A 24,380-nucleotide genomic window follows, 5' to 3' on the forward strand; every position below is an offset into this window, starting at 1 on the left:
GTACCAGCAGCTACAACGGCACTTGATTGCTAGAGAGCGCTTAGGGTGACCCAACCAGGACCCCAATGGATGCAGCAGATAGTTATGCATGCACAGAACAGGCTGCCAGTCCTTCCCAAGCAAACACAAACAAAGCTTGGCAACCACTTCAAACGTTACCAACAACAGATGGATTCAAGGTGTCTTAGGTGAAGAACAAAAATTATTTAAATCTCAATGTTGAAAATGTGAACTCCCCAAAACCTCTCACTTGGGTGTATAAAGCATGGGAAAAAAGCTGGTGCAACTGTAGGAAAATCAGTCACAATAACAAACAAACTGTCCAATCTTGTGTAAGAAAAGTCTGAAGCCTTTATTTACAAAAGCTCTAAAAACAGACACCCTATGTATTGCATAATTTCTCATGTTCTTGAACGGGAATCCTCTACACAGCAGTATAAAATGAAACCAAAAATGGGAAATATTTCCTATAATCTTCCAATGGAAAATAACATTCAACAGCAGATCACAACCTGTGTTCATGCAACTCACGTCTCCGTACAAGCTCAAGCTACTAGGAAACTATACAGCAAGTGTAAATCATTATCTAAACGCAATGAGTACATGCAGAGGCTGTGGGAAACGTACAGGGATTGTAAAGCAATACAATACAAAGGAACAAACGGCACTCGAACGTGCATTCAGAAAACCAGTACTACAGGTAAAAATAATTCCGCTGAAATCTGGGTTCAAGTTGGTTAAGATTTTAGGCTATGTTAAGAACCGTCGTTTCTTCAACGAATAAAAGCTCTAGACTTTTTTCAATTTTTTAAATTTTACTAAAACACCGCAAATTTTCAAGTCACTTTTAAAACAACGCAAATGAAAAACTCCATACAGACATTCCGGATTACCTCATTTCAATTGAATAGTGGCAGTAAGCGTTTCTTCTCCTAATTTATCCTAATTGTAATGGTAAAATTGGTGCACACTAAACTTAGAGTAAAAACCAGTGCAAAACCAGATCACTTGAGCCTTCCACATATCTACCTGTACCAGTGTCAAAGTGAGCTGCACGTGCTCAGTTATGGGTTGATCTCAAAAAAAAAAAAAAAAAAAAAAACCATACACAGATGTCCCTCATATATCAGGGTAAAACCGTACATGTAAGTGACTGGCATATTAGCATCTGAATGAGCCAAACATCCAACCTCAAGCTTTAGCGACCAAAATAAAAGGGAAAAAAAGAAAAAAAATTAAAGAAAAAAGAGGTAATATTAAGGCTGAGTTTGGTAGTAAAATAAAAATCTAAGCCCAAGCACATTTTCCACCTTTAAATGCTATGAGTTTAGCGGAAGAATGTCCACGTAGAGAAGGCAACGAAGGGGCGAACCGTCTTCAATTTAAATTTCTTTACAAGGAAGAAATAACGATCTAGCTTTCCTCTCCAAGGCAAATAATCTGTTCAGGCCTTTAAAGTGCAATTTCCCATGGTCTGTTTCCTGAAAAACTAAAAAACAGTTTTACAGTCCACATTTGAAGAGCTACACGAGTTTTTTTTTTTTTTTTTTTTTTAATGAACCAACCAGTCACTTCATGTTTTTTTCTTTCTTTTTTTAACAGAAGATAACATGGAACACCTTGACCGTTTGAGGACTGTGACGAATTGCACAATTTATCACGGCCCTGTTTCACAGGAGACCCAGAACAACCTTACCTCTACCTATCCCCCCCCCCCCCCCCCCACCTTTGAGCTCCGGAATCTTCCCAATCCCCTCCCATACATACCGACGAGGGGAAAAGGGGGGGCACTTTGCTGTCAGGTGCGCGCGGCGCTACACAGTGTCAGGACTGCTGCTTGTTGGCCTCCTCCTCGTAGGCGTTGCCTGTGCCGTTCTGGACGTACGACGAGCCAGACCCCAGCCCGTACAGGTGGCCGCAGTACTTGGCGTCGTCGATGTGATCCTCGAAGAACATCTGCGACAAAACAGAAACGCAGTCAGGCAGGATGTGTAAGATGCGTCACGCGCATCAAAAAAAGTTCTTTTTATCTAATTGTTTTTATAATAGTTTTTTCCTTAAAGGATAACGCTACAGGAAGTACAACAGCAGGATGGTACAGGAAGTGCAATGGTGGGACACAGAACACACACTGGGATTCTAATATGGGTTGATTTTCTGAAGAATGCTAACGCACAAGGCAAATTCATCATAAGACCATAATTCTTTACTCCAGGTGCATTGCTTACATGTCCAAAATCATTAAAGCCCTAAAGAGTACAAGAAAGACCATGAAATACCACACAGAACAATCCATATCCTACACTCCAGTAAACATTCCAGGTAATTCTAAATATGTGCCATCTAAAGAAGCTTGCACTAATGTTTCAACTCAAGCGTTTCCATCACGCACTCTGTGCTTAACTTGGTCACAGCCCTTTATAGAAGACTTAGGGTCTAATTTACTAAGATCCTTTACTAAAAACCTTTTAGCACATGCAAAACTAATAACGTGACCAATGATTGGTCACAGAATTTCCTTTGCCCCAATCATTGGTCATGTTACTAGATTTGCACATGCTAAAGTTGGCGGGTTGGCGCAGTACCTCTCTCATCTTAAAGAAGGCCATGCCCGTGAGGAGGGAGTCGGAGCCAGCCTGGTGCTGAGGCCCTATCCTCTCCAGCTCCAGCTGCTCCGCCACTTCCTGCAGGCCACCCTGTCCACCAAACAGCACTTGGTCACGAGTGGAGAACGGAAAACGGATCTTGATCAATGGTAACCGCAGCAAGCAACTGGCTAGCACAAGCAAACGGCACAAAGTCTAGGCTTAACCATGCATCTCAAAGGACATCTGGACCAAAGCCACTGCTTAACAAACCAAAATGATCTGTAACGACACAGCAACGGAAAGAGCTTTCTGCTGAAAAGCTTTTTGTAAGCGAATAGGCTGAAGTCACCTTTAGGTTTTTGCAGCTTTTCATGAGGTACTTCACATCATAAATAATGGGGAAAAATAATCGCAGGATCTCAAAAAAGTCCACCTCTTCGTCCGGCAGGTTGGAGTTGGACAAAATTTTGATTAGGTATCCGAAGTCATAGCCGCTGCAACGACAGAGAAGGAAACCTGAGCAAACGGCAACGCCGCGAACTTGCGGAAAGAAGGATAACAACAACACAGGCGAAGACAGTGTCTGATTAGAACAGAAAATATAAATAATAAAAAATGCATTGCTTGAAAAAGAATGTGGAAATCTCTCAAAAGTAAAGAGGAGACAGATGAAGTGTTTGGCGCGGCACGCGCCTTTGAGAAAGACACGGGAGTGAAGTGAAGAGTCGCTAAGTGTTTTGAAGCGCGGTGAAGAGTCGCGAAGCGCGGCGTACCTGTGGAAAGACAGCCACTTGACGCCCTCGCAGAGCACCACCCCCGAGGTCATGAGCAGCTCGGCGAAGTAGAGCGTCTCGATCCCCTCCTCCTCGTGCTTCTTGAACTGGATTCCCGACGTCGTCAGCAGCTCGATGGAGTCCTGCGCGTACATGTCCTCTCTGTCAGAGGGGAAACAAAGAGAGGCGCCACTCGAACCCGGACTGACACTCCAAACGCAGGGCCACACACACACAGAGCTATTTCTGGAAACAGTGGCTATGGTAGACTACAAAGGGAAGAGTGCCGAATCACATGCATTCATATTTATCTAACCAGGAAGTCCCTTGTGTTTAAAAAAAAATTTAATATTAAATATTTTCAATGGAGACAATGCAATAATGCAAATATATATTTATAATGTTTGTTTCTCATAAGATTTAGATATGATCTTCTGAATGAAAAAGCATAACTCTTGAAGTGGTGGAATAATTTGTCTTTTTAACCTTTTTTTCTTTTTTTTTTTTTACATAATTTACATAATTTACACAAATCCCCAAAGGAAAACTTCCATGTACTTCAATAATGTAGTTTTTCAACATCTGTGAGTCCTGTTTCAGTACCTGCGACTAAAAAAAAAGAAACTTAAAATGAATTAATTATGAAAAAATAGTACATGCAGCGTGAATCCAGCATGAACAACACCATGACTTAGCAAACGTTCACCTTCGGTTGTGAGACTACAGCAAACATGAGCGAGACTACGCACACTCCCAATGTGTGTTTACAAGCCCACCGGGTTAACTGACATAACACAGAAGCAAAAAGGTTAGAAGATCACAGACGGCTTTGTGCTTACGTGAGATTAAACTTAAAATTGAACTGCCACGTTGACGTTCCTGGTGGGTATTCACCCTGTTCATTCATGAACGTTAAACCTAGCTGAATTATCTTTAACAAGTCCACATTACATCGGAGTAACTGGTACTGGTAGTCAGCATTGCTTCTGAATTCTCCGATCGGTCTTGCAACTACACCTGGAAACTCTGTATCCTACAAACAAAACGGGAAACACACTTTAAGTCCACTTCACATATTTGATATGACTGCATACAAGAAAACAGGTCAAGCACACAGCAGCTCATCTGAAACTGAAAATCATTCATAGCATGTCAAGAATATCCGCTCCTTTCATGATAGGCTAAATTATATGACACATCTCCTTGGCTATCCACCCAGCTACCCTTCCAGAACAAACTCATCGATTAGCCTAGAGTGTTGCGATCCGTGCCAGAACTCAACTCACCATTGCAATGTAGTTGTACTTGCGGATGACATGCCGGATTCTCTTCAACTCTTCGTCCAGGTTGCATGCCCAAACATCACATATTCTTTGGCTATGATCCACAGTTGCTGCGGGCATAATGCCAGTTTCAGATGCAAGGCATCAAAAACAACCAACCTTCTGGTCAGGACAACTGCATGGAATTACTGGTCCCGATCCTTCTTTACGACCTTGAATGGGGGGGGGAACATAACCTAAGTTACATACACCATCCACGCTAGGCACGTTAGCTCCTTAAATCACTGACAATAAAAGCTACAGCCCACATATTAAATATTGCACAAATAAACACACTCATCACTTCAATCTTCTAGGCATCATACATGAGTGCAAATTAATATTAAACATAATATTTTAATCCAATATATTGTGCAAACCTATCTGGCTCTGTCTGTGACAGTCATTTCAAAGCACGAACAAACCAGCATTCAATAACTGTAGACTAACGATAGGTCTAATTAACATCAACTACTGGCCTTGTCGCACTACAAAAAAAAAGAACATCATAGAGTATGGACGACAAATCTTTCTGTACAGCTGCTACCGCAAGCTAACTCGGTTGCTGAGCCCAAACGCGTCACCGTGGCATCTGGCTGGGTGGGTGTGTAACACTTGCAGTAGTTTTCTGTTCTCCTTTCGATTATGGAAACATATTAAGTATCAGCTCCGATGAAAATGACAAATGCAGACACCTAGCCTACTAACTAGTCTGTCACTTAACTTGCCAGCTAGGTAACTGATCTTTATCCAATGACTCTGTTAGATAGCCAGAAAGTTTCTCCTTCAAGCCGCAAACATTACCATGCAACTATTTAGCTTGAGATCTAGCCAAGAATATCGAATGGGTGGGGTCAACACGCGTTAACTAAGGGTCGGGGCAATACTCAACGCTAATGTTATGATACATGCCAGCTAGTCAGCAAGAAACTACTGGAAATAAGCTATATTATGTTAGTGTTCATCCAATTCTTAATCATTTTCTAAAGTTGACAAGATAGGCGAGCTAACTTGGAAGCTAGATAACGTTAGACCCATTCAACTACGAATGTGACAAATGAACGTTTAGTATTTAACCGAGTACTTATGTAGTTAGCGGAAACTGCACAATCGTGTTAACAATATTCTGATGTTGAGCTAGCAGCCACACACTGTGAACTAAAAGGCAAACCAATGTTGCTTGTAATGTTGCCATGCACTGTTTGGCTAAGTTAGCTAGCAAGCTAAAGAACTCGCGTGGCTGCGACAAGGAGCTCAAGGCAGATAACGTTAGCTAACGTTAGCTAGCTTGTTGCTCACTGTAACTTACCTTTGCCAAACATAACAATGGCATTTCAAATGTAATTTAAATGCATTTTTAATAAATAATCGTTTACCTTGGCTAGATAGGGCCGGGTCTGGTATCTAACTTTTAAATAGTTTTATTGTGTATATCACGAAATCAACGTTCAGCTTCCACCACTGAACTTCCATTACACCAAAACCACTAAAGCCTGTGACGTAATCAACTTGTAAGCATTGACCTTTCAACTCCAGGAATGTTAAATAAAAATTTATTTCCAATTCAATACCTTGATGCGATTTTATTTTTATTGTCTTTAAAAACAACTTAAGGTAATTTTTTACAATTATTTAATAATGTATATATATTTATAATATAATTTAGAAATACAATGACGTCGAAACTATGTGGACAATCAGTCACTGCGTCATTGTGTTCCGAAAGAAAATACTTGAAATGCGGTTGTCGTATTCTTTGGCATCAAATAAACTAGCCTACGCAAGTGCACATATTATATTTTTACTTGACCGGATACTTAAAAGCTAATTAGTGACAGCTATCTCAGAATCCAGATTCAACACAAATCTGTGCGTTGAGCCCCGTGCGTCTACAGGGTTTGCTAGACGGGGAGGTGTGGTCCCAAATGTAGGTTTTTCACTGGAAGGGCGAAGAGTACAATGTATGGTAGTCCATGATCGTTTGAGATTTAATTATGAGATATGGTGGGAAAAGGCTTGATGGGTTCTCAAAAAGAGATTAAACTTAATATGGAGAATAAATTCCCTGGACACACTGATCTAAGCACACTAATGTGCTTATATAGTACTGTGTTGTGAAAATAACTGAATAAATACGCTTACACACTATTGTTCCAACAGTAAAGGCCTATGATAATTCCATAATGGTGTGGGGAACATATTCTGTCATGGGTTGGGTCCACTGCTTAGAGTATAGGTGCACTGATACCCTCGAATCAAAGTCAAGGTCAACTCAAGTTCAATGTACGCTGTTCTTTGGTGGTACTGATCTTCACCTCACCCCATATTGAGAATTTTATTAACACCAAAAAGGGAAGGGTGTCATCAAGGTGGGAGTAGTGCCCACCAAATAGGCTACAATTGCACTCTCTAGGAAAATACAAGCCCTAAATAAAGGACATTAAATTCCCTCTAATGTTCAGTTGCAACTTTAGTAAGTGGCCTACCTCATACCTCAGCTTAGTTTAAATTTAAATGAAAGTGTTTTGTTCCCTTAGTTTCACTTAATTTTGTGTTAGTACTTAAAAACAGTACCGACAGAGGACTTAAAAATGAATTGTCCAATAAAAAAGAGTCATGGAGTCAAGGACTCATGACTTGTAACTACTCCAACAATTTCCCTGCATACTTTCAAAACGTTTTTCTGTTGCCGATCCTCTTCAATGACAGAAGTCCGATAGTATTTCCCTGGAAACACCAAACTGACTGATTGAATTTGGGGTTGTTCAACCAGTGAAATTCACCAGGATATGCAGAGATTCCATATATGCAACAGAGGCATACAAGGAGGCTTCAATCTTGCTGTGTTTTCTCAGTGTGTGACATACCCAAGTCAATTCAAAACTGTGGTTAAAATATGGTAGTTCACATAATCTTGGTGTCTTGAAAGAGAATGTTGCTGTAATGGTTTCTCATTTTTGGTGGTCATATAGACGACCAGTGAGCATGGAGGTTTGAAACCTAAGCACTGCCGTTTTACCAAGAAAAGTGGCATTTCAGGGTTAGCATAGGTGGAAGGAAGTACTATGGAACATATCAGTTGTTATTGTAATCATGAACATTATGCTATGTAATGGAATTATGTGACATTTCAAAAAATAATATGAACTAAGCAATAACAGATGGTATTCCCGCATATGTCAAATCACCTTTTCTGAAACTGGGAAAAAAAAATTAAACTGTGCTGAAACATATTTAAGGAAATAAACTGGAATTCTATCATATTGCATATTTTGATACCAAACTTAACAGGTATTCATTTTATTTATTTATATACATAATCAGACATATTATGTTGCATACATTATATACAAAAAGGTGTTTTATCCTCCATATGTAGTAAACATTTCAGATATTGTTGGTTGACGTGTGTCCAACGTGTGCCCAAAAATAACAAATCTACTTCCATTAACTCTCACAAAGACCCCCCAAACGTTTTTGTTGTTGTTATTTCTACAGGTAGTATACGCACTGACAGACCAACCATAACCATACTGCTAACACACATAAATTAAACTTGTAATATTTTTGAAAGGAACTTCAAAAGGCAAGGTTTAAATGGCTCTTTATATTTGTTCAGGCATCTCTTCCAAAACATAAACCATGAATTTTTAAAAGCATTTTCCTACATTAAAAAAATGTAACAGGATGGATCCTAGTATATCTGCACAACAAACTCGCCATCATTGGTGAGAAAAGAAATCCATGTCCTTCATAACTGGAGTTGATTCAATATCAGTGAAAATATGTTTTTTTAACAGAGATAGTCTTCTCCTGGCAGTTTGAATCTTGCTCATGACAGCAGCAAAATCAAACATTAAAGAATCTCCACATGCTCGATCCTGCTTAGATTAATCCCTCTTATGTCAGGTAGAATTAGGTCAGCAAACCAGTAGCATTTTCTTTGGTAACAAAAGCCCTATCCTGACTAGGCTACATTTCTTTCAGCAGATGAAAGGGAACTTTCCAGGTTTACCTGCGTCCACATTATGGCAGAGGAGGATCCTGAAAGCACTACAGGTTCTATCTTAATTGCTCACGTGACATTACTTAACATTTTCTAACTGTAGTTAAACTTTAAACTGTAAATCAAACTTTTTTTTGTGGAAAAAGTCAATCACTAAATGGAGATTAACCATAGAGAAAGTGCCGAGTCAGACTTACCCAGCACAAATTTAATGTTCATAAACACAAATCCAAAATAGTGCACAACTTGCATGCTGTCTTCCTCTTTCAACATTTGTTGGTCTAATTGAAATGCTAAGATTTGGGAGTAGAATACCGCTTTGTTCAATATTTATTTTTCCCCTCTACAGTGTATGATGAAAATGCATAATTGCCAATTTATTATTTTTTATTCTTGAGAGTAACACTTTCCTCAACACGCAATCACTTCCAAGTGCAATGATTCACATTCTCCTTGTATGGAAGCCAAATACACATACACATAAAATGCCCAATGGGAAAAGGGGGGGGGGGGGGGGGTAATGGGGAGAAATGTACTACATTTCACATAAAATGATACAACGTCATACACACCACTCATCCCTAATTGTGAATTCAAGTCAAACTGGCCCCAAGTCCGTTTTCTGAAGCATACATTTCACAGTCTTCTGTGCAAAGCTCATCCCTGACACAGCTCAACCCTGACACACCGCATACTTCCTTCTGCCCTTTGCGCTCAGGCAGCCGAATAGACGGCCTCGTCCGAGTCAGGGTCCTTGGCGCTGTCTTCGCTGGGCAGGGAGTCTCCCCCGCCAGGTGAGCGGCAGCTCAGGTCGGCCACGCCGGACTCCTGGTCGCTGTTGGCTGAAAGGTCGGGGTCTGAGCTCTTCAGCGCATCCTGAGGCAGGAGCAGCAGGGAGCTCTCTGTCTCCCCCTGCTGGACCAGGCCGCCGGTGTAGTCCTGAGGGGTGTTGGCCAGGGTGATGTCTGAGGAGGGAACCCAGGCATGTTGGTTTGTTTCCACCGGATCTGCCTGTATGACAATCTTCATTCCCGGCATCTTTTCCAGCTTTTCTATTCTCTGAGAAGATTGGGAGGGGGGGGGGGGGGGGAACTCTTTAACATAACACAAATTACATCAAATAGTTCATTTTACTTTTAATTTTCAACCAATGGTCGATTTTGAGCAAAAACAGTCAAATTATAAGATGATTATTCAAACAGCCATCTATTATGTTATGTGCACTATTTATAGATTTATGCAATTCATATTTTTTTGCAGACAATTTAACCAGCACGAGAATGGGGCATCCCGTTGAAAAGCATCCCATTGAGAAGTTGTACCTTTGTGTCGTGAGGAACCACTTTCTCAAACCACTTTCTGCTTTTACTGGTAACTACGGCACCACGGCGGTAAAAAGAGCATTTTTAACTTCAGCCTGTCAGGGTTTGGTCACTACTGAAGCAGGAACCAGTGCGTGATTCTGTGAAAGGGTTTTTTTTGGATCCGGGACAGACCCCCCCCCCATCCCCCCTTTCTCCTGAGGTACCTCCTGGTGCATGGTGAGCTCCTCCTCCAGCTGCTGCGTCTCCTCCCTCACCGCCAGCAGGCAGTCCAGCGCAGACTGGCGTGGGTGCAGGCCCTTGTCAAAGCGGCTGTACAGGCCCCTCCAGAATCTGTGCACAGGGTGGCAGCAGGACACTGGCCTAACACCACACAGCCCAACCCCCCCTATGTGCAGCAAACCGGCTAATGAGGAAGTGCATCCGTTTCCCACAGGTTAATCCAACTACACCAACGCGGGAGCAATAATACTTGGTATCATGTACAGTCGCTCACATTATTAGCTAACATACTCTGATTAGCTGCAGGAAACTTATGAATGCTAGATTAATTTAAACTTAAATAGCATTGCTCTATAAATAGTTAGTATGTGCACTCCGTTAGGCATACACAGTAAACTATACAGAAATTTGACACATCATTTTTATTCATCTAGAATTAATCATTATTCTCATTTGAACTACACCACCTTGGCAAAAATTTAAACCAAAAAATGAGGCTGGGTTTGATTTTTATGGTGAATTCTACATTTAGGGGTGAACAGTCATTCATTGTGTGCACATGTAATAACTCACTTAAAACAGTAGGGGGTGGTAAGTGGCTGTAGAATTCCCTGAGCCTGTCCGTGGTCTGGTCTGTACAGAGGATTCATGAAGTCAGCCTTGTTCTTCCACAAGTACGCCCAAACAGAGTGAGTCCTCTCACGAAGTCTGAGCAAACATACACACACGCGCACACACACACACACGGACACAGACACACGTACACACACACACTGTGTGAGGTACAACCCTCAGGCAGAAAAACCTACACATTTTTTACCCTTTTGTTTTCATGAACAGGCCCATGCTAAAGACGAAAGAGGAATGGCAGGAGTATCCGCATTTCTGCTGTTTCCGCTGGACATACAGCAAGACTGGACTCGTCCCTCCATTAGTCCTAATGTATGCTCTCACCAAGGAACTGCAGCCATTTCCACAGCACTGGCTAGCCAAGAATTCACACACGAACAAGCTGGACTGTGTACCACCGAGTCAGACATCCAACATATGATATGAGTCGCACTTGTCCTTTACAGTCACGTCAAGGTTAAGTTTTGCCACAAATAAAATTTGCACCTAAACTGCCCAGATTCAAGATGCTTAACGAATGAAGGACAAAAAGACGGTGGTTTTGAAACGGGACGCTCTCTCACCTAAGTTGTCTCCTCTCCCGCTGGCTGTTACACAGGAAGTTGCCATACTGACAGGAGTAGACGTGGTTGTGGATTTGGATGAGGAACCTCTCGTTGTACTCGAAGGCGCAGGGAAACTGCTCCATGAGCTGCCAGACGCACTCGATGAACTGGTCGATGACGGGGGACACCTCTCTGGGGTCTCCGTCCAGGTGGTTACACCTGAGAACCGAGCAGAACCCTGAACGACCACATTCAGTCATAGCAGGCTTTGTTTGCATGGGGTGGACCTTTGGCTACCATGTTAGCTGAAGAAATAATTAATTGCCAGTATTTAAAGAAAGTATTAAAATACATTGACTTCACATGAAAAAGCACGCTCACCGATGGGAGAACTTGTGTCCAAATGACACCCAGTCCCTCTCAATGAGTACCTGAACACAGTGATAAACAATGAGTACCTGAACACAGTGAGAAACACTAAGTACCTGAACACATTGACAAACACTGAGTACCCAAACACAGTGAGAAACACTGAGTACCCAAATACAGTGAGAAACACTGAGTACCTGAGCACAGTGAGCAACACTGAGCACCTGAACACAGAGAGAAACACTGAGTACCTGAACACAGTGAAAAACAATGACTCGCAGTGGGAGTGCATGCATGTATGAGAACGAGGAGTTTGACTTCAGCTCCTGAGTTACCCAGCGATTACTTCACATAAATGAATGTACAAAAAAACTCATATGTTCATATAGATTACCGATAATTTATATTAAACCTGGGTCTAATCCAGCAGATTTTACAATAATTGTTAAGAGTTTGTCTTAAAGCCTCCAGCAAATATCCAGCCATGCTGAAGCACTAGACAATGTGCAACGTCTATACTTCTAAGCACTTGAATTATCAGATTAAATGCATGTGTAAACAAAGAAAATTGATGTTTAAGTGCCAATGTGGTTAATTGAAATGATATGTCTGTTTTTCATTGAATTGATTTTCTCGGTGTGAAATGAACTTCAGCAAGAATTCAGCAAGACACAGTAATCCTTTTGATCAAAGGAAGGAAGCTGTAAGCACAGCAAGAGACCAATTAGTGTTAAATTATGAACACCAGATCTCAATTATGTTGTCCGGGTAACTGAACAATAAGGCAGCATCAATGTGTATGCATGTCAGAAACCATCAGCAAGCCTACACATGGCATGAAATGGAATCATGTTGATGGAACTTCATTTATAAATTTGAGAAAAATCTAAATCTGGTAGTCACAATAACTGCAGATTAATAAAAACAACCGTGAAGAAATAAAATCACCATAAATAGACAAACACACTTTCCGTCTTATGCAATCAAAATATATGCTTTACATTTTGAGACTAATAATAATAGTAATGTAAAGTAGTGTGTGTGTGTGTATGTGTGTATGCGCCTGTCAGCATGTGTGTGAGCATGTATGTATGTATGTGTGTGTGTGTGTGTGTGTGTGCTTCTGAGCATGTATGTGTGCGTGTGTGTGTGTGTGTGTGTGTGTATGTGTGCGTGTGTGTGCGTGTATGTGTGCGTGTGTGTGCGCGCGTGTGTGTGTGTGTGTGTGTGTGTGTGTGCTTCTGAGCATGTATGTGTGCGTGTGTGTGAGTGTATGTGTGCGTGTGTGTGCGTGCATGTATGTATGTATGTATGCGTGTGTGTGTGTGTGTGTGCTTCTGAGCATGTATGTGTGCGTGTGTGTGTGTGTGTGCGTGTGTGTGCGTGCATGTGTGTGTGTGTGTGTGTTTGTGTGTGTGTGATATGACAGGTGTGTCTTTGTACGCAGCGTGTACCATGAGGCCACTCAGAGTCCTGTAGTAGGGGTCGAGGAGCAGGCTGGCCACAGAGCACACCTGAGCCGTCCGATCCCAGCCGTCCGAGCAGTGGACCAGAACGCTCACCCCCTCCTCAGCCACGGCCTGCCCGCATGCGGGACACAAACAAACCGTCAGCCTGGGCCCCACTTCCTTACCCAGGGGGGTTCAGACACCCCAACCCCCACCCCGCCGCAGGCCCACCTTGGCTATGAAGACGCCGGCGTCCAGGACGGCCTTGATGTGCCTGAGCCAGCCCGAATTCTCCAGCCCCGACAGGAAGTCCCCCACGGACAGGGACTTGAGCTCGCAGACTGCAGCCACAAACACAGGATTGGCCGAGGGAGGAAGAAAGACAGAAAAAATTGCGTACAAAAATGAAGGGAGAAGTGATGGCATGATCTGTGCCAACTGGCAAAACCATAAGCCAAACCAAACATATGCCCAGCAAATGAAAATAACTATTCATGTCTTCATTCTGGAGACAGATGTGTCCTCAGGGGAGTTTTTAATAGAGAGTCAACAAGTGCTCACTAACTCGTAAGCCCTGGGATTTACAAACGATACACGAGGTTTGCCCGAGGAGATGGTGTTCCGTGCAGAATATGTGCTTGAGGTGACTCTTTGCTGGCCTTTGGCCCCGTGCAGATCCATACAATCCTACAGAAAAGCCCAACAGCTGCACCGTGAGACTACAAAGCACATAGTCTCCTGTTGAACATCCCTTAAACTTAAACAGACTTAAGTGGGTTTTAAGTCAGTACTTCAACTGTCTCCCTTCAGTACATATCCAGCTTAACACAAGGACACTGTGTAATGTGACCTAGGTCTGTATAAGAACATCCTAATGAGCAAATAAATTATCTTAACTATATAGTGTCAATGAACTCTGGGAGTTGCAGTTTAGTCAATGAACTCTGGGAGCTGTAGTTTTTTTTTAAATTCAACGTCTATACCTTAAATACATCAGAAAACACAGAGTACCATTGAGATAACAGTGATATGGGCTTCTTCCACACTTTTAGAGTCCAACTGAGGAAAGGCAAAAGGGTAAGTCCTGAATAATAAAGTTCTCATACGCAGCAGGATCAATGTACTGCAAAGAATGATCGTGAGAATAATTAACCGAGGGAAGATTACCAGATTTCCAGAGCCATCACAACATGACCCCGACTAACCTCCACACCTTACATGACCTTAAAACCTTGTGAGTGCTCTACAAAACAAACTTACAAACAGATCATTTTGGAACCGGGGAACAAAACAACTACTCGAATGTTTATTTTTCTCGGCCGAAAACACAAATTAAAAGAGCATTGCAAGCAATACAATGAGGGTTGTGTGTGTGTGTGTGTGGGGGGGCTTGCTAATACTTTCTACAATCAGATATGGAAGTGGCATAATATTTATAACTCTAGTGAAATGCAGGTGTCCTGCAGGGGATGAACAAAAATTTGATCTGAAATAAGTGAATGACATAGGCGAGCTTCTGTAACAGATTATTTCCATTCCACTGAAGACATCCACAGATGTCTGACGAGTGAATCGCTCACATCAGAGTTACGGAACGACAGATTTACCAAAGAGGTAATCTTTCCCAAATCTCGGGACAAGACAAAATACAACCGGCAAAAGAACCAGTTCACCGTCAGGTCCAATCCTGTAGACCTGTAGGCTGTCATGATCAAAGAGTTTTATGCTGCAACAGTTTATTAGTATTCAGGCCAATGGCAACTGAATGCAGCTAGCACCTGTCAATCACAAAATCTTAATCTACAGGCAACAATGACCTTAAGAAGGGATGAAATATTTTAATCAGTGACTACACAGAAATTCACACACACATTCGTTTCATAGTATGGCTTAACGTAACAGTGAGTAACAGATGTGAATTTAAGTAACAGATGTGAATAATGACGTACATTTAAACCAGGGAGGGCAGAACATGGTGTAATAATGAAAAAAATGTTTTTTCAAAAATATTTATTTTTCTTAAAATACCTCTAATCATTCTCCCTGAGACACACATGCCTTTTGAGGGTCAATATTTGACTTGGGTATTGTATAATTTTCACTTTGGTGCTTGATGTGACAGTTTTGAATAAAGAGAAAACAACTGTTCAAATGTACGTTAATATGACATGGCTAAATGCATTCCTAAATGCATTTGTTTTCCTGAAACACACACACAGCTGAAAAGTCATCTGTTACCTAAGAGGTTCAAATCAATATTTGTAGGATACTTTTGAGTGCAAAGTGCCAGATGACAGTTTACTTTGTCCAGGGCTTGACGCACTGTACAGTGTGACAGAAATGGGAACCTATCTATATTTCAATGGAAATTCTTCAACGGCCATGCACCAAGTACAGTCTAGTAGAGAATGCTACGATTCTCCAGTACTCCAGAAAGTGTCAAGTGACACCAGTTTTCACATTATCCCTGTAGAACTACTAAAGTGGGCCCATAATGCTAATGCTATGTACCAACAGGACGTTAAACAGCACTGTTTTACATCTGCAGGCCCACTAAGAGTGCCTTTTTCAAATGAAATAAAAAGAAAGAGACTCAGGCAATCCACAAATAATCTGTGACAGAAACAGATGAATATACTTAAGGAGTATATACCATCTGCTCATGTTCCAGCCCAGGCTGGCTCATTTGAAATGCTAATTTTAAATACATTTGAAGCCAGTACATTTTGAGGAAAAAAAGTTGGTGCAAAATTATTATTTCAACGTTCTATTTTGGTAAAAATAGAATAGTTTCTTTCTAAATTGCCATTAATAATGCTGACATTATCTAAAAATCTAAGGAAAATCTAAAGGGTTAAAGTATTCTGAATAAAAGCCCCGGTCTGATTCTGACCAATGGGTTCCCCAGAGCTTTTAGGGGCCAGGAGTTATCACAGCTTCGACTTCTATTACATTTTTCAAACACTAAATCATGCCATTCTCACGCCCTCCTCCATCCCTGCCTAGGGGAAGAAGTCCCTGTTCATCTGCTCCGGAGAACAAAAATAGACCAGAAAATTTCATCCAGATGGATTCAAAGCCTCCTCTCTCGACGCTGCATTTTCCTAGAAGTGCTCCTGGGGTACCGTAAACTGCTGACTGTACCGCGCGGGCGATATTGTAAAACAAAAATACAGAAAGCATGAGGCATCAGAATTCCTCATCTGGCTGGAACGGGGGAATGTCAGGAACAGCTAAGAAAGCTGATAGTAAAGCAAACAGAACCACGCTGCAGATTGATTATGCACAGCAGTAGTCCCACGGCACACATAGGACGAGCAGGACAAAGACACTCTGTACAATTTCTGCACAAGACAGATTAACCGTAACGTCCTTCCTTTTCTTCCATTCAAACTTTCGTAGAATGTGCTAGAAAGCTGACATGCGCTAGAAAACTGACTTCCGTGAGAAAAAGTGAAACACATCTGACACGTTGTCCTCTCTTTTACTTTTACAGGTATTCTCACAATTTTCTCCTAAAAACATACAACAATTGTCAGAGATGGTAAATGGTAAATGGACTGCATTTATATAGCGCTTTTATCCAAAGCGCTTTACAATTGATGCCTCTCATTCGCCAGAGCAGTTAGAGGTTAGGGGTTAGGTGTCTTGCTCAAGGACACTTCGACATGCCCAGGGCGGGGTTTGAACCGGCAACCCTCCGACTGCCAGACAATTGGTCTTACCTCCTGAGCTATGACGCCCCTGGGAGCCAGTTTACATCTTTATGCCGACCTTTAACCTTTCGTTCCCTCAACCCATTTATATCACCCAAGGCCAGACTTGATGGTAAACTTTACACAGAACTTGGTCCGAGATGATTATATAAAAAAATTTTATTACATTAAAATCATTTTAGGTGATCACATTTTCCAAAACAACAACCTTGGATGTTTGTGTATATAAAAGGCAGAATGATAAACCAGTACTGATAGACCGCAAAGCTGAGGGAAAACCCATGCCAGCAAACACCTGCTCAGAGCGCTGTAGACACATCCATTTCTCTGTAGCCCAAAGCTCCAGTCACATCAAGCAATGAAGGTTAGCTTTGTTCATATCTTTGTCGTATTTGTATAAAATGTTTCTCCCCCCTCCCCCTCCCCCCATCTATTACAGATCTGGAAGCAATCTTCTCAGGTTTAATATTTGAGAACCAACGTAAAAAATAATACCAAGCTTTTGAGTCTTTTCTGAGTGATATATTATTACCAAATTATTAGACAAAATAACTGCCGTAAGGTCCTGATGTACCAGTGCACTCATTATGTCTATTTCTCTTATGTCTAGTACTTTCATAATAATTATTTTAAAAAGCCTTCATCCAGAGTGAAATGGCCAGGGGGGGGGAGCAGGCTCAGCGTTACCTTCTAGAACTTTCTGCAGGCTGTTCCTCATCACGTGAATGTTCTCGATGCCAATGAACTGAAATCTGATGTTGGCGTAATTGTCTTCATTTTCATAGCCCTTCCCTGCAGCCCGATTAGCCATAGCGTTCAGCTGAAAATGCAGATAAAATAATACAGTTACACGGGAATTCAAGCTAACCTGTCTGGCAGCCAAATAACTGACCCTGACAGGAGGCAGACACATGAAAGAATTAACTCATAAAAATCAAAATGGGACCATTCAAAAATGAACTGTATTCATGAACCTTAAATCAACCTTTAAATTAGTTCTGGTTTTCACAGTGTGGTGAACATGCAGCACATGCAATCAATCACAAACAGCAGGAAAGTCCAGTCATCCTGGCATGACCAAAAAGCACAAGCATAGGCTAACAGTTACTGCACTTCAAAAGTACTTCAGTGTACTTCAGGCTGTCAATTCGACATTGACATTAACATTTAAATTAGGGCATTGGAGAATGTGATTGGCCTAATGGGTCACCTGTTGCTACCATCTGTCAGGCGTACATGTCATTTGGGGTGGGGGGCTGTTGCTTGGTATGAAGGTTCTTCGACCAGGAAATACCACACCCCCCCCCCCTCCCCCAACCCCCCCAAACTCGCCACTCTCCATCTTCACCTTGGGTCTGGTGTCCACCACATACATGAACTGGCTGCCAGGGTTTGACCTCATGATTGCCTGTAGCATGCTCTCATCCTCCAGACAGCGTGCGCTGAAGCCAGACAGGGGCTGGCTGCTTCGGCATATAGCGGCCTGGGCAAAGAGAGCGGGTTCACAGGGGTTATGCTACCACACACAAATGTGCTTTGGGAGTTCACAGGGGTTATGCTACCACACAGATATGTGCTTCGGGCATTCACAGGGGTTATGCTACCACACAGATATGTGCTTCGGGCCTATGTGCAGCTCTACAGAATAGAACCCTCAACAGTAGAGATGCCACATCCAGCCAACATCCTAAGATTTTACATAAAGTCTGCCTAACTGAAATACATATTAGTGGACAGCCGTAATAAAGTGAAATATGGCTTTGTGCAATTACCCTAATCATAAATCTGCATTTGTGAAGTTTACCTAAATTGAGACATGACAGTGCACAGCCACTGAACTATACTTTTGTACAATCAGACTAAACTGAAATATGCATTTGTGCACAGCTAACCTTAACTGAAATATGTCTTTACAAACAGCCAGACTAAACTGACAATCTCACTACATCTTTGTGCACAGTCATATCTTAACTGTGTGCTTTTTTTTCCAGCTGGTTGGTAAGTTACACATGTGGTCTGCCCATGAATCCTAGAGGCCATGTCTGTAGATAAAAAGCAAACATTTATATAGTGACATGAGATCCACTTATGTTATCTATATTCTGCTGAATCATATTTCATATAGGCACCTATAGCAAGCAAGATATCACAAAACCTCACTGGAAATCATGAAAGATTTGTAAAAATTAAAAAGATTTGTAATTAATAATTAAAGGACAGCTTACAGTAAATTAGACACATTATGATTTCTGTAAATAATTTGCAGTATACAGTATATCATTACTGGATATTTAATGCAGTTTTTATCCTGGGAAAGGTAAAATAAATGACATTTAAAAATGTATTTTCAAATATTTTGTGGCATTTTTCACTTGCTAAGCATCCAATTTAAATTGCGGTTCTGAGTACGAAGTTTTAGTGTTGGTTTCTGTAACAAATAAACCACGCTGCCTTGTGTTTTAATATTTCAGACACAAATGAAAAGCAGGAGGCCCCTGATAGGGCTCCTATGCCTGTTCCACTCACAGCCTTCCACCCACAGTTAATAAATACAGAGCAGGGCACATATGAGCACACAGATCTGCACAGCCCCTGCCCCAAATCCATGGGAATCCGACCTGGCATCTCACAGAACACTCAACCCCCAAAACGCAACCTTGATTTTTTTATTTTTTTTAGGAACGATTCTTGTAAAGAAACCAAATCTATGAATCTGTACGTGCGTAAGAGACCGTGCACGGTCTTGCCACAGACTTTATTCTGCCAAATTCTGTCACAAATTTATGCTCTTCATGTTTCTGACACGCTGCTCGTATCAATGCGGCAAAAATAAAATATTATTATTTCCGAGGGGAGCATTTTTCTTTCCTCGGGAAGCGAAGCCGATGCCAGAACCGCTCCCCCCTGTCCCCTCCCCCCTGCCCCCTGCCCCCTGCCCCCCTCCCCCCTGCCCCCCTCCCCTCCCCTCTGGCCCGAGTGCAGTGCACAACCCAGCCTGAACTTTATTATAACTGCATATCACAAAATTTCACAACAGAGCGCTTGACAGTAATATACTGCTGCACTCATTCTAGCTCCTCAGAGGAGATCCACCCTGGCACTCTTTCAACCTCTCAGAGAGTGGCTACGCTGAGACGGTAAAATGGGAAATAGCACCGCATCCAATAAAAAAAGGATAATAAATTCACACAATTCACTATTATATAGCGCTCAAAGATACAATTAATAAGTTTCTGGCAGCCATCAGAGAATCGGTGCTACTGAAGCTGCGTGCCCCTAAATGAACACGTAAAAATGACTGTTTGGCATGATTTCGGAAAGTGGGGAGTGAACTAATAGCAGTTGATCTGGGGGGGGGGGGGGGGGGGGGGGGGGTAGGGGCTTCACAGTGTGTTAGAAAGGTGTGTGCTTTAGGTGTTTTGGAGGCGGAGCCTAACTCACATGGTTATGTCAGCGGTAGTAGAATGGTGCTTTGGAGGCGGAGCCTAACTCACGTGGTTATCTCTGTGGTAGTACGCCAGCGTGGGAAGGCGCCCTCTGCTTCGGAACTTGGAGCTCCCGACGATAACGGGGGAAGTGGCTGAGGCGGGGACGTAGAGCTCGGAGGGATAGGTATCACATACCTGCCAAAACAGCACCCCCAGCAACTCCATGACAAATAAATACAAGCTGGGATCTTTATGCTCGCACCGCACAAGCAACGTTTTATGAATACAATCATGTCTGAAAGCCCTCTTGAGCTTCCTCCTGACGTCACAGAGACGGTAGTTCCAAACATAGGGTGACTGAATAGCTTACTCAGCAAAAAAAAAAAATTTAAATAGCCATTTTATAGATATGATATTTATGATATTTTTACTCGGTACATACGGGCCAGCACAAAGAGGGTGTTATTTAAAGATACATTTCAACAAATCAAATAATACTATGTCTTTGAAGAGTAAAAGCCTTAGCTTCGCATTCTTTTGTAATCCAGAGATTAGAAAACGTCAGTAACGTTTCTACGGCTGAAGTACGAGGGAGGACCTAACCCGATAGTCCTGGTTAGCAGGAGTGCTTTGCCACAGGCTGTTGGGGATCCCCATGCGACTGTATTCATCCTTAAGGTCTATAAAGTTCCAGGCCTGCTCTCTGGCCTCCTTGTCCAGTTTGGGTTTGAAGGAGAAGCAGAACAATTCTGCATATCTCTCTGGAAGAGAGTACACACAAGCAGACAGAACATGTTCAGTTTGGAAATCAGCTGATGCCAAAAGCATCCAGCAGGCAGCAAACGGACCAGAGTCCCGGTAAATTTCTTGCATGAATTCCTGGCTGACTGGACATCGCGTTGTCCGGTCTGGACCACAAAGCGGACCGGGGCAAATTATTTGAGAACCGGACATTCCGGTCAAAAACCAGACGTCTGGTGACCCTACCAGCCCTCATGTCTCGACTCCAAGTGGAATACCATAGAACAAATATGAAATATTCTGCCCGCATCATATGATAAGGACCCACCTGGCCTGGTGAGGCGCTGGAGGGACGCGTGCACTTCCTGGCAGTCCTTCTCCTGGGGGATGATGACTTTGATGACCTGGAAGTTCTTGCAGCGGATGAGCAGAGGGCAACCGGTCGCTATTGGCGACCGCTTCTCAACACCACACACCAGGCTGTGCAGCACCTGTAGGGAGGGCGTCCAGATATGTATCACACTTTCAAAGTCAAATGTACAGAGACGAGGGTGCCCCCCCCCCCCCCCCCAAAAAAAAAAAAAAAACAAGTGCTCCAACATATATCACGCAAATGAATTGTACTGCCCAGGGATTGTTCATTGTTGTGGCCCTATGCAACTGCACAGAGTGCTTATCCCAGCAACCAACTCTGCTGGGGACAGGGGGCGGGGGGAGGTTGGGGGGGTGTGAACTAGCCCTAGAGGGGTCCTCTGGGGGAATCTAGCAGAACTGGAACAATAAGGATGAATGCCGAATAAAACATTTCCAAACCTGCAATTAATTATTGAAGAGTAAAACACTGATATAATAACTTGATCAAATATCAGACCATTATGATAAATAAAAATGCCTTAATGCCTACCCATGTTTCTTTGCATATTTCAGACACACTCTCAACGAAGACGGTGTGGGTCGCTGTTAGGTACAGTGTGCCAACACTCGCTTTCCTGGAGCTCATCCCGTCAATCAGATGGACATTCTCCACCTGAGAAGTTTATCGAACACGTAAGAGTGCGCATATTAGCCCAGAGCTAACCCGAGGAAATTAGAATTCATCCACATTCATTGATATGATAATTTATACAGTAATACTGGGGTACTGGGTTTTGCGTTTATTTCCCACGTTATATGGCTGTGTGTCTGTTGACGCTGAAATCACCTTAAGGGAATTCTTTCACAGTGGCTAAGGAAGTACATAGACACAATTGTGCCCTGTGTTTCATCAAAAAATGTGACATCGATGTATTTACGCTGCAACAGCCACGCCTAGAGCGTATATATATAATGTCTTTGCATCAAACATTACCAAACGCGCAATATTAAGCCACTGCCTGAAACTGATGACGTCAGCCATTTGAACATACAGAGGTAGCACCTCACGAGCTATAACTCAGCAATTATGTAGCCTCCAATATAAGGTCTATTATAATAGGTCACGAGACAGCACGAATTTGATTAAACATGCGTGGATTTATTAATAGGCTATTGCTCTTACGTATACACGAATATAAGCATATGGAATTATGTTAAATAGCCTACATGCGCCAGATGTGCGAAATGAGAACACATTTTGTCCAGGAAAAAAAATTGGATGCGCGTGGACATGCAGCTTTCAACCGGAGTATAAAATAATTTCACATTCATTTTCATGAAACCAATTTACCTTAGGCATTCTGATGTGCTCCATCACTGAATATAAATCAGGCAAGCTGACCACTGAAAATGAGTTCGACGCAACGAGTTGGTTAAAATAAACAAACGGTGAAACAATTTTGAAGCCACATGTACAAATTTTGGGCTAAGTAAAAATAGCCCACGTCATCTAGGATATAATGTTTTGTTATTGCTCGGGATGATTCTCAGGTAACTCCTCCATGGTTTCCTTGCACCGGTGTGAGATTCAACCATCAGGCATCATCAGCCCCTCGGATCTGAAGACGGCAACTGCGCGGTCCTAAAGCCTGTCATGTGACCTGTAGCATCGTGACTGGTGTACCCGTTCGGCCGCCTGTTTAGCGTTGGTAATACGTTATATAGACAAATAAATAAATAAATAAAAGTGTATTTGTTTTGGCACACCTTTGAAAATGACATTGTCATGAATTGCTGGATGGCTTAGGTACCAGAATGGAAAACCTGGAAATTGTTGGGGAAAACGTACAAAAATTCCTGAGAAAATGCGACTGATTGACACTCCTGGAAAACTGTGTAAAAGAAAACAAGCAGCTCAATAAACCAATAAAAGCTTGCAACTAAAAGATCTTTTGATTCACTGCATAAATCAAGAGACTGTTTGGGGATTGCCAATGGTTTGGGGGATTTCTGGGTGGCTTGTCCAAAAATGGCCTAATGAAGGGGTCCCCAAACTGTGGGTTATGACCCCATGTGGGGTCACCTGATTTGAGGATGGGGTACCCTGAAGATTTTGTCTCTTTAAAATATGTGAATGCAGGCTGTTACTTGTCGAACATCACAACAGCCTGACCCTAATAAAGCAATGAGGCTCGAGGGGTTGTGCCGGTATCTCGCCAATATAGCCACAGCTAAATTGGGTTGCTAGGGTGGGGTGCTGGGGTCACGTAAATTTGTGAACGTTCATTTGGGGTCACATCTGAAAAAAAGTTTTTCTTTTTTTTTTGAACCCCTGGCCTCACTGGCCTCCTTTCCGGTGATACAAGGGGAATGTTGTTCATGGCCACATCTGAGAAACCTGGGATTGGGCTACAGGTGCATTTGCTCCTCAGGTAGAATGCACAAAGCAGGAAGTGATGGGGGGGGGGGGGGGGACTGGTTATTAAAATATGCGGCAAGTGAGCTTACTATACACACAGTTGGCAACCCACAGCAGGGAAAGACAAAGAGAGCACTTTTTTTTTTTTTAGAGACAAGAAGCAAGGACACTGCCATGCAGCCAGAATGTAGGAATGACGACGAATTTGACCAGTAAGGTTCATAAGAAATTCAAAATAAACTGTGGGGAATGTTTATGTTCTGCTCCGAGGACAGCAGAGAGCTCTCCCTGGACTCTGCCGAAGCAAAAGCTGAGAAAAAACAGACGTATTGGCAACGGCCTGCCGGGTCAGAACCAAAGAGGACATGGGGGATCAGTGCTTCCTGGACCTTAAATGAACACGAGCCCTGTGGCCCAGAACATTAAAAAGTGTCTCTAAATGCAAGCTTTTCCCTTAAATATGCGCCAGCTCAGCTCACTCACTCTTTCCATATTTG

The 24,380-nt window shown here is 42.4% G+C and overlaps 2 protein-coding genes across 5 annotated transcripts; both read right to left on the minus strand.

Annotated features, from left to right (window-relative positions):
- Positions 1-328: 328 nt before the first annotated feature.
- cnot7 (CCR4-NOT transcription complex, subunit 7) lies at positions 329-6,183 on the minus strand. 4 transcript variants are annotated; one of them, XR_004766179.1, is made up of 8 exons: positions 6,060-6,183; positions 4,648-4,856; positions 4,201-4,394; positions 3,362-3,523; positions 2,938-3,082; positions 2,586-2,696; positions 1,768-1,956; positions 329-1,489 (listed from the first exon to the last, which is right to left on the minus strand). XR_004766179.1 is itself a non-coding variant. In XM_035426343.1 (7 exons), the coding sequence occupies exons 2-7, from the start codon at positions 4,762-4,764 to the stop codon at positions 1,825-1,827; spliced, it is 861 nt and encodes a 286-aa protein (XP_035282234.1). In that variant the 5' UTR covers positions 4,765-4,856; positions 6,060-6,183; the 3' UTR covers positions 329-1,824. The 4 variants fall into 4 exon arrangements, 3 of the variants coding, with proteins under 3 accessions (XP_035282234.1, XP_035282235.1, XP_035282236.1); XM_035426343.1 differs by having other exon boundaries at positions 329-1,956; XM_035426344.1 differs by lacking the exon at positions 2,586-2,696 and having other exon boundaries at positions 329-1,956.
- A 1,784-nt stretch (positions 6,184-7,967) lies between these two features.
- mtmr7a (myotubularin related protein 7a) lies at positions 7,968-23,102 on the minus strand. Its single transcript, XM_035424428.1, has 14 exons — positions 22,816-23,102; positions 22,015-22,137; positions 21,439-21,601; positions 20,973-21,130; positions 20,436-20,564; positions 18,290-18,424; positions 17,629-17,761; positions 13,457-13,566; positions 13,232-13,357; positions 11,790-11,839; positions 11,427-11,627; positions 10,807-10,941; positions 10,218-10,344; positions 7,968-9,748 (listed from the first exon to the last, which is right to left on the minus strand). Exons 1-14 carry the CDS (start codon positions 22,837-22,839, stop codon positions 9,404-9,406), a joined length of 1,959 nt encoding a protein of 652 aa, XP_035280319.1. The 5' UTR covers positions 22,840-23,102; the 3' UTR covers positions 7,968-9,403.
- Positions 23,103-24,380: the final 1,278 nt, after the last annotated feature.

This window comes from Anguilla anguilla, chromosome 7 (assembly GCF_013347855.1).
Source record: "Anguilla anguilla isolate fAngAng1 chromosome 7, fAngAng1.pri, whole genome shotgun sequence".
NCBI lineage: Eukaryota > Metazoa > Chordata > Actinopteri > Anguilliformes > Anguillidae > Anguilla > Anguilla anguilla.

What these genes read in the sequence shown, in the direction of transcription:
- cnot7 (XM_035426343.1), bottom strand. Translation starts at nt 4,764, where the DNA reads ATGCCCGCAGCAACTGTGGATCATAGCCAAAGAATATGTGATGTTTGG. An exon ending in AATTTTAAGTTTAATCTCAC is followed by an intron (nt 3,524 to 4,200) that starts GTAAGCACAAAG and finishes CCCCTCTGACAG; the next exon opens with AGAGGACATGTACGCGCAGG. An exon ending in CCTTCTTTAAGATGAGAGAG is followed by an intron (nt 1,957 to 2,585) that starts GTACTGCGCCAA and finishes GTTTTGTCGCAG; the next exon opens with ATGTTCTTCGAGGATCACAT.
- mtmr7a (XM_035424428.1), bottom strand. Translation starts at nt 22,839, where the DNA reads ATGGAGCACATCAGAATGCCTAAG. An exon ending in CCGGCGTCTTCATAGCCAAG is followed by an intron (nt 13,358 to 13,456) that starts GTGGGCCTGCGG and finishes GCATGCGGGCAG; the next exon opens with GCCGTGGCTGAGGAGGGGGT. An exon ending in GGACTCTGAGTGGCCTCATG is followed by an intron (nt 11,840 to 13,231) that starts GTACACGCTGCG and finishes CACTGTGTTCAG; the next exon opens with GTACTCATTGAGAGGGACTG.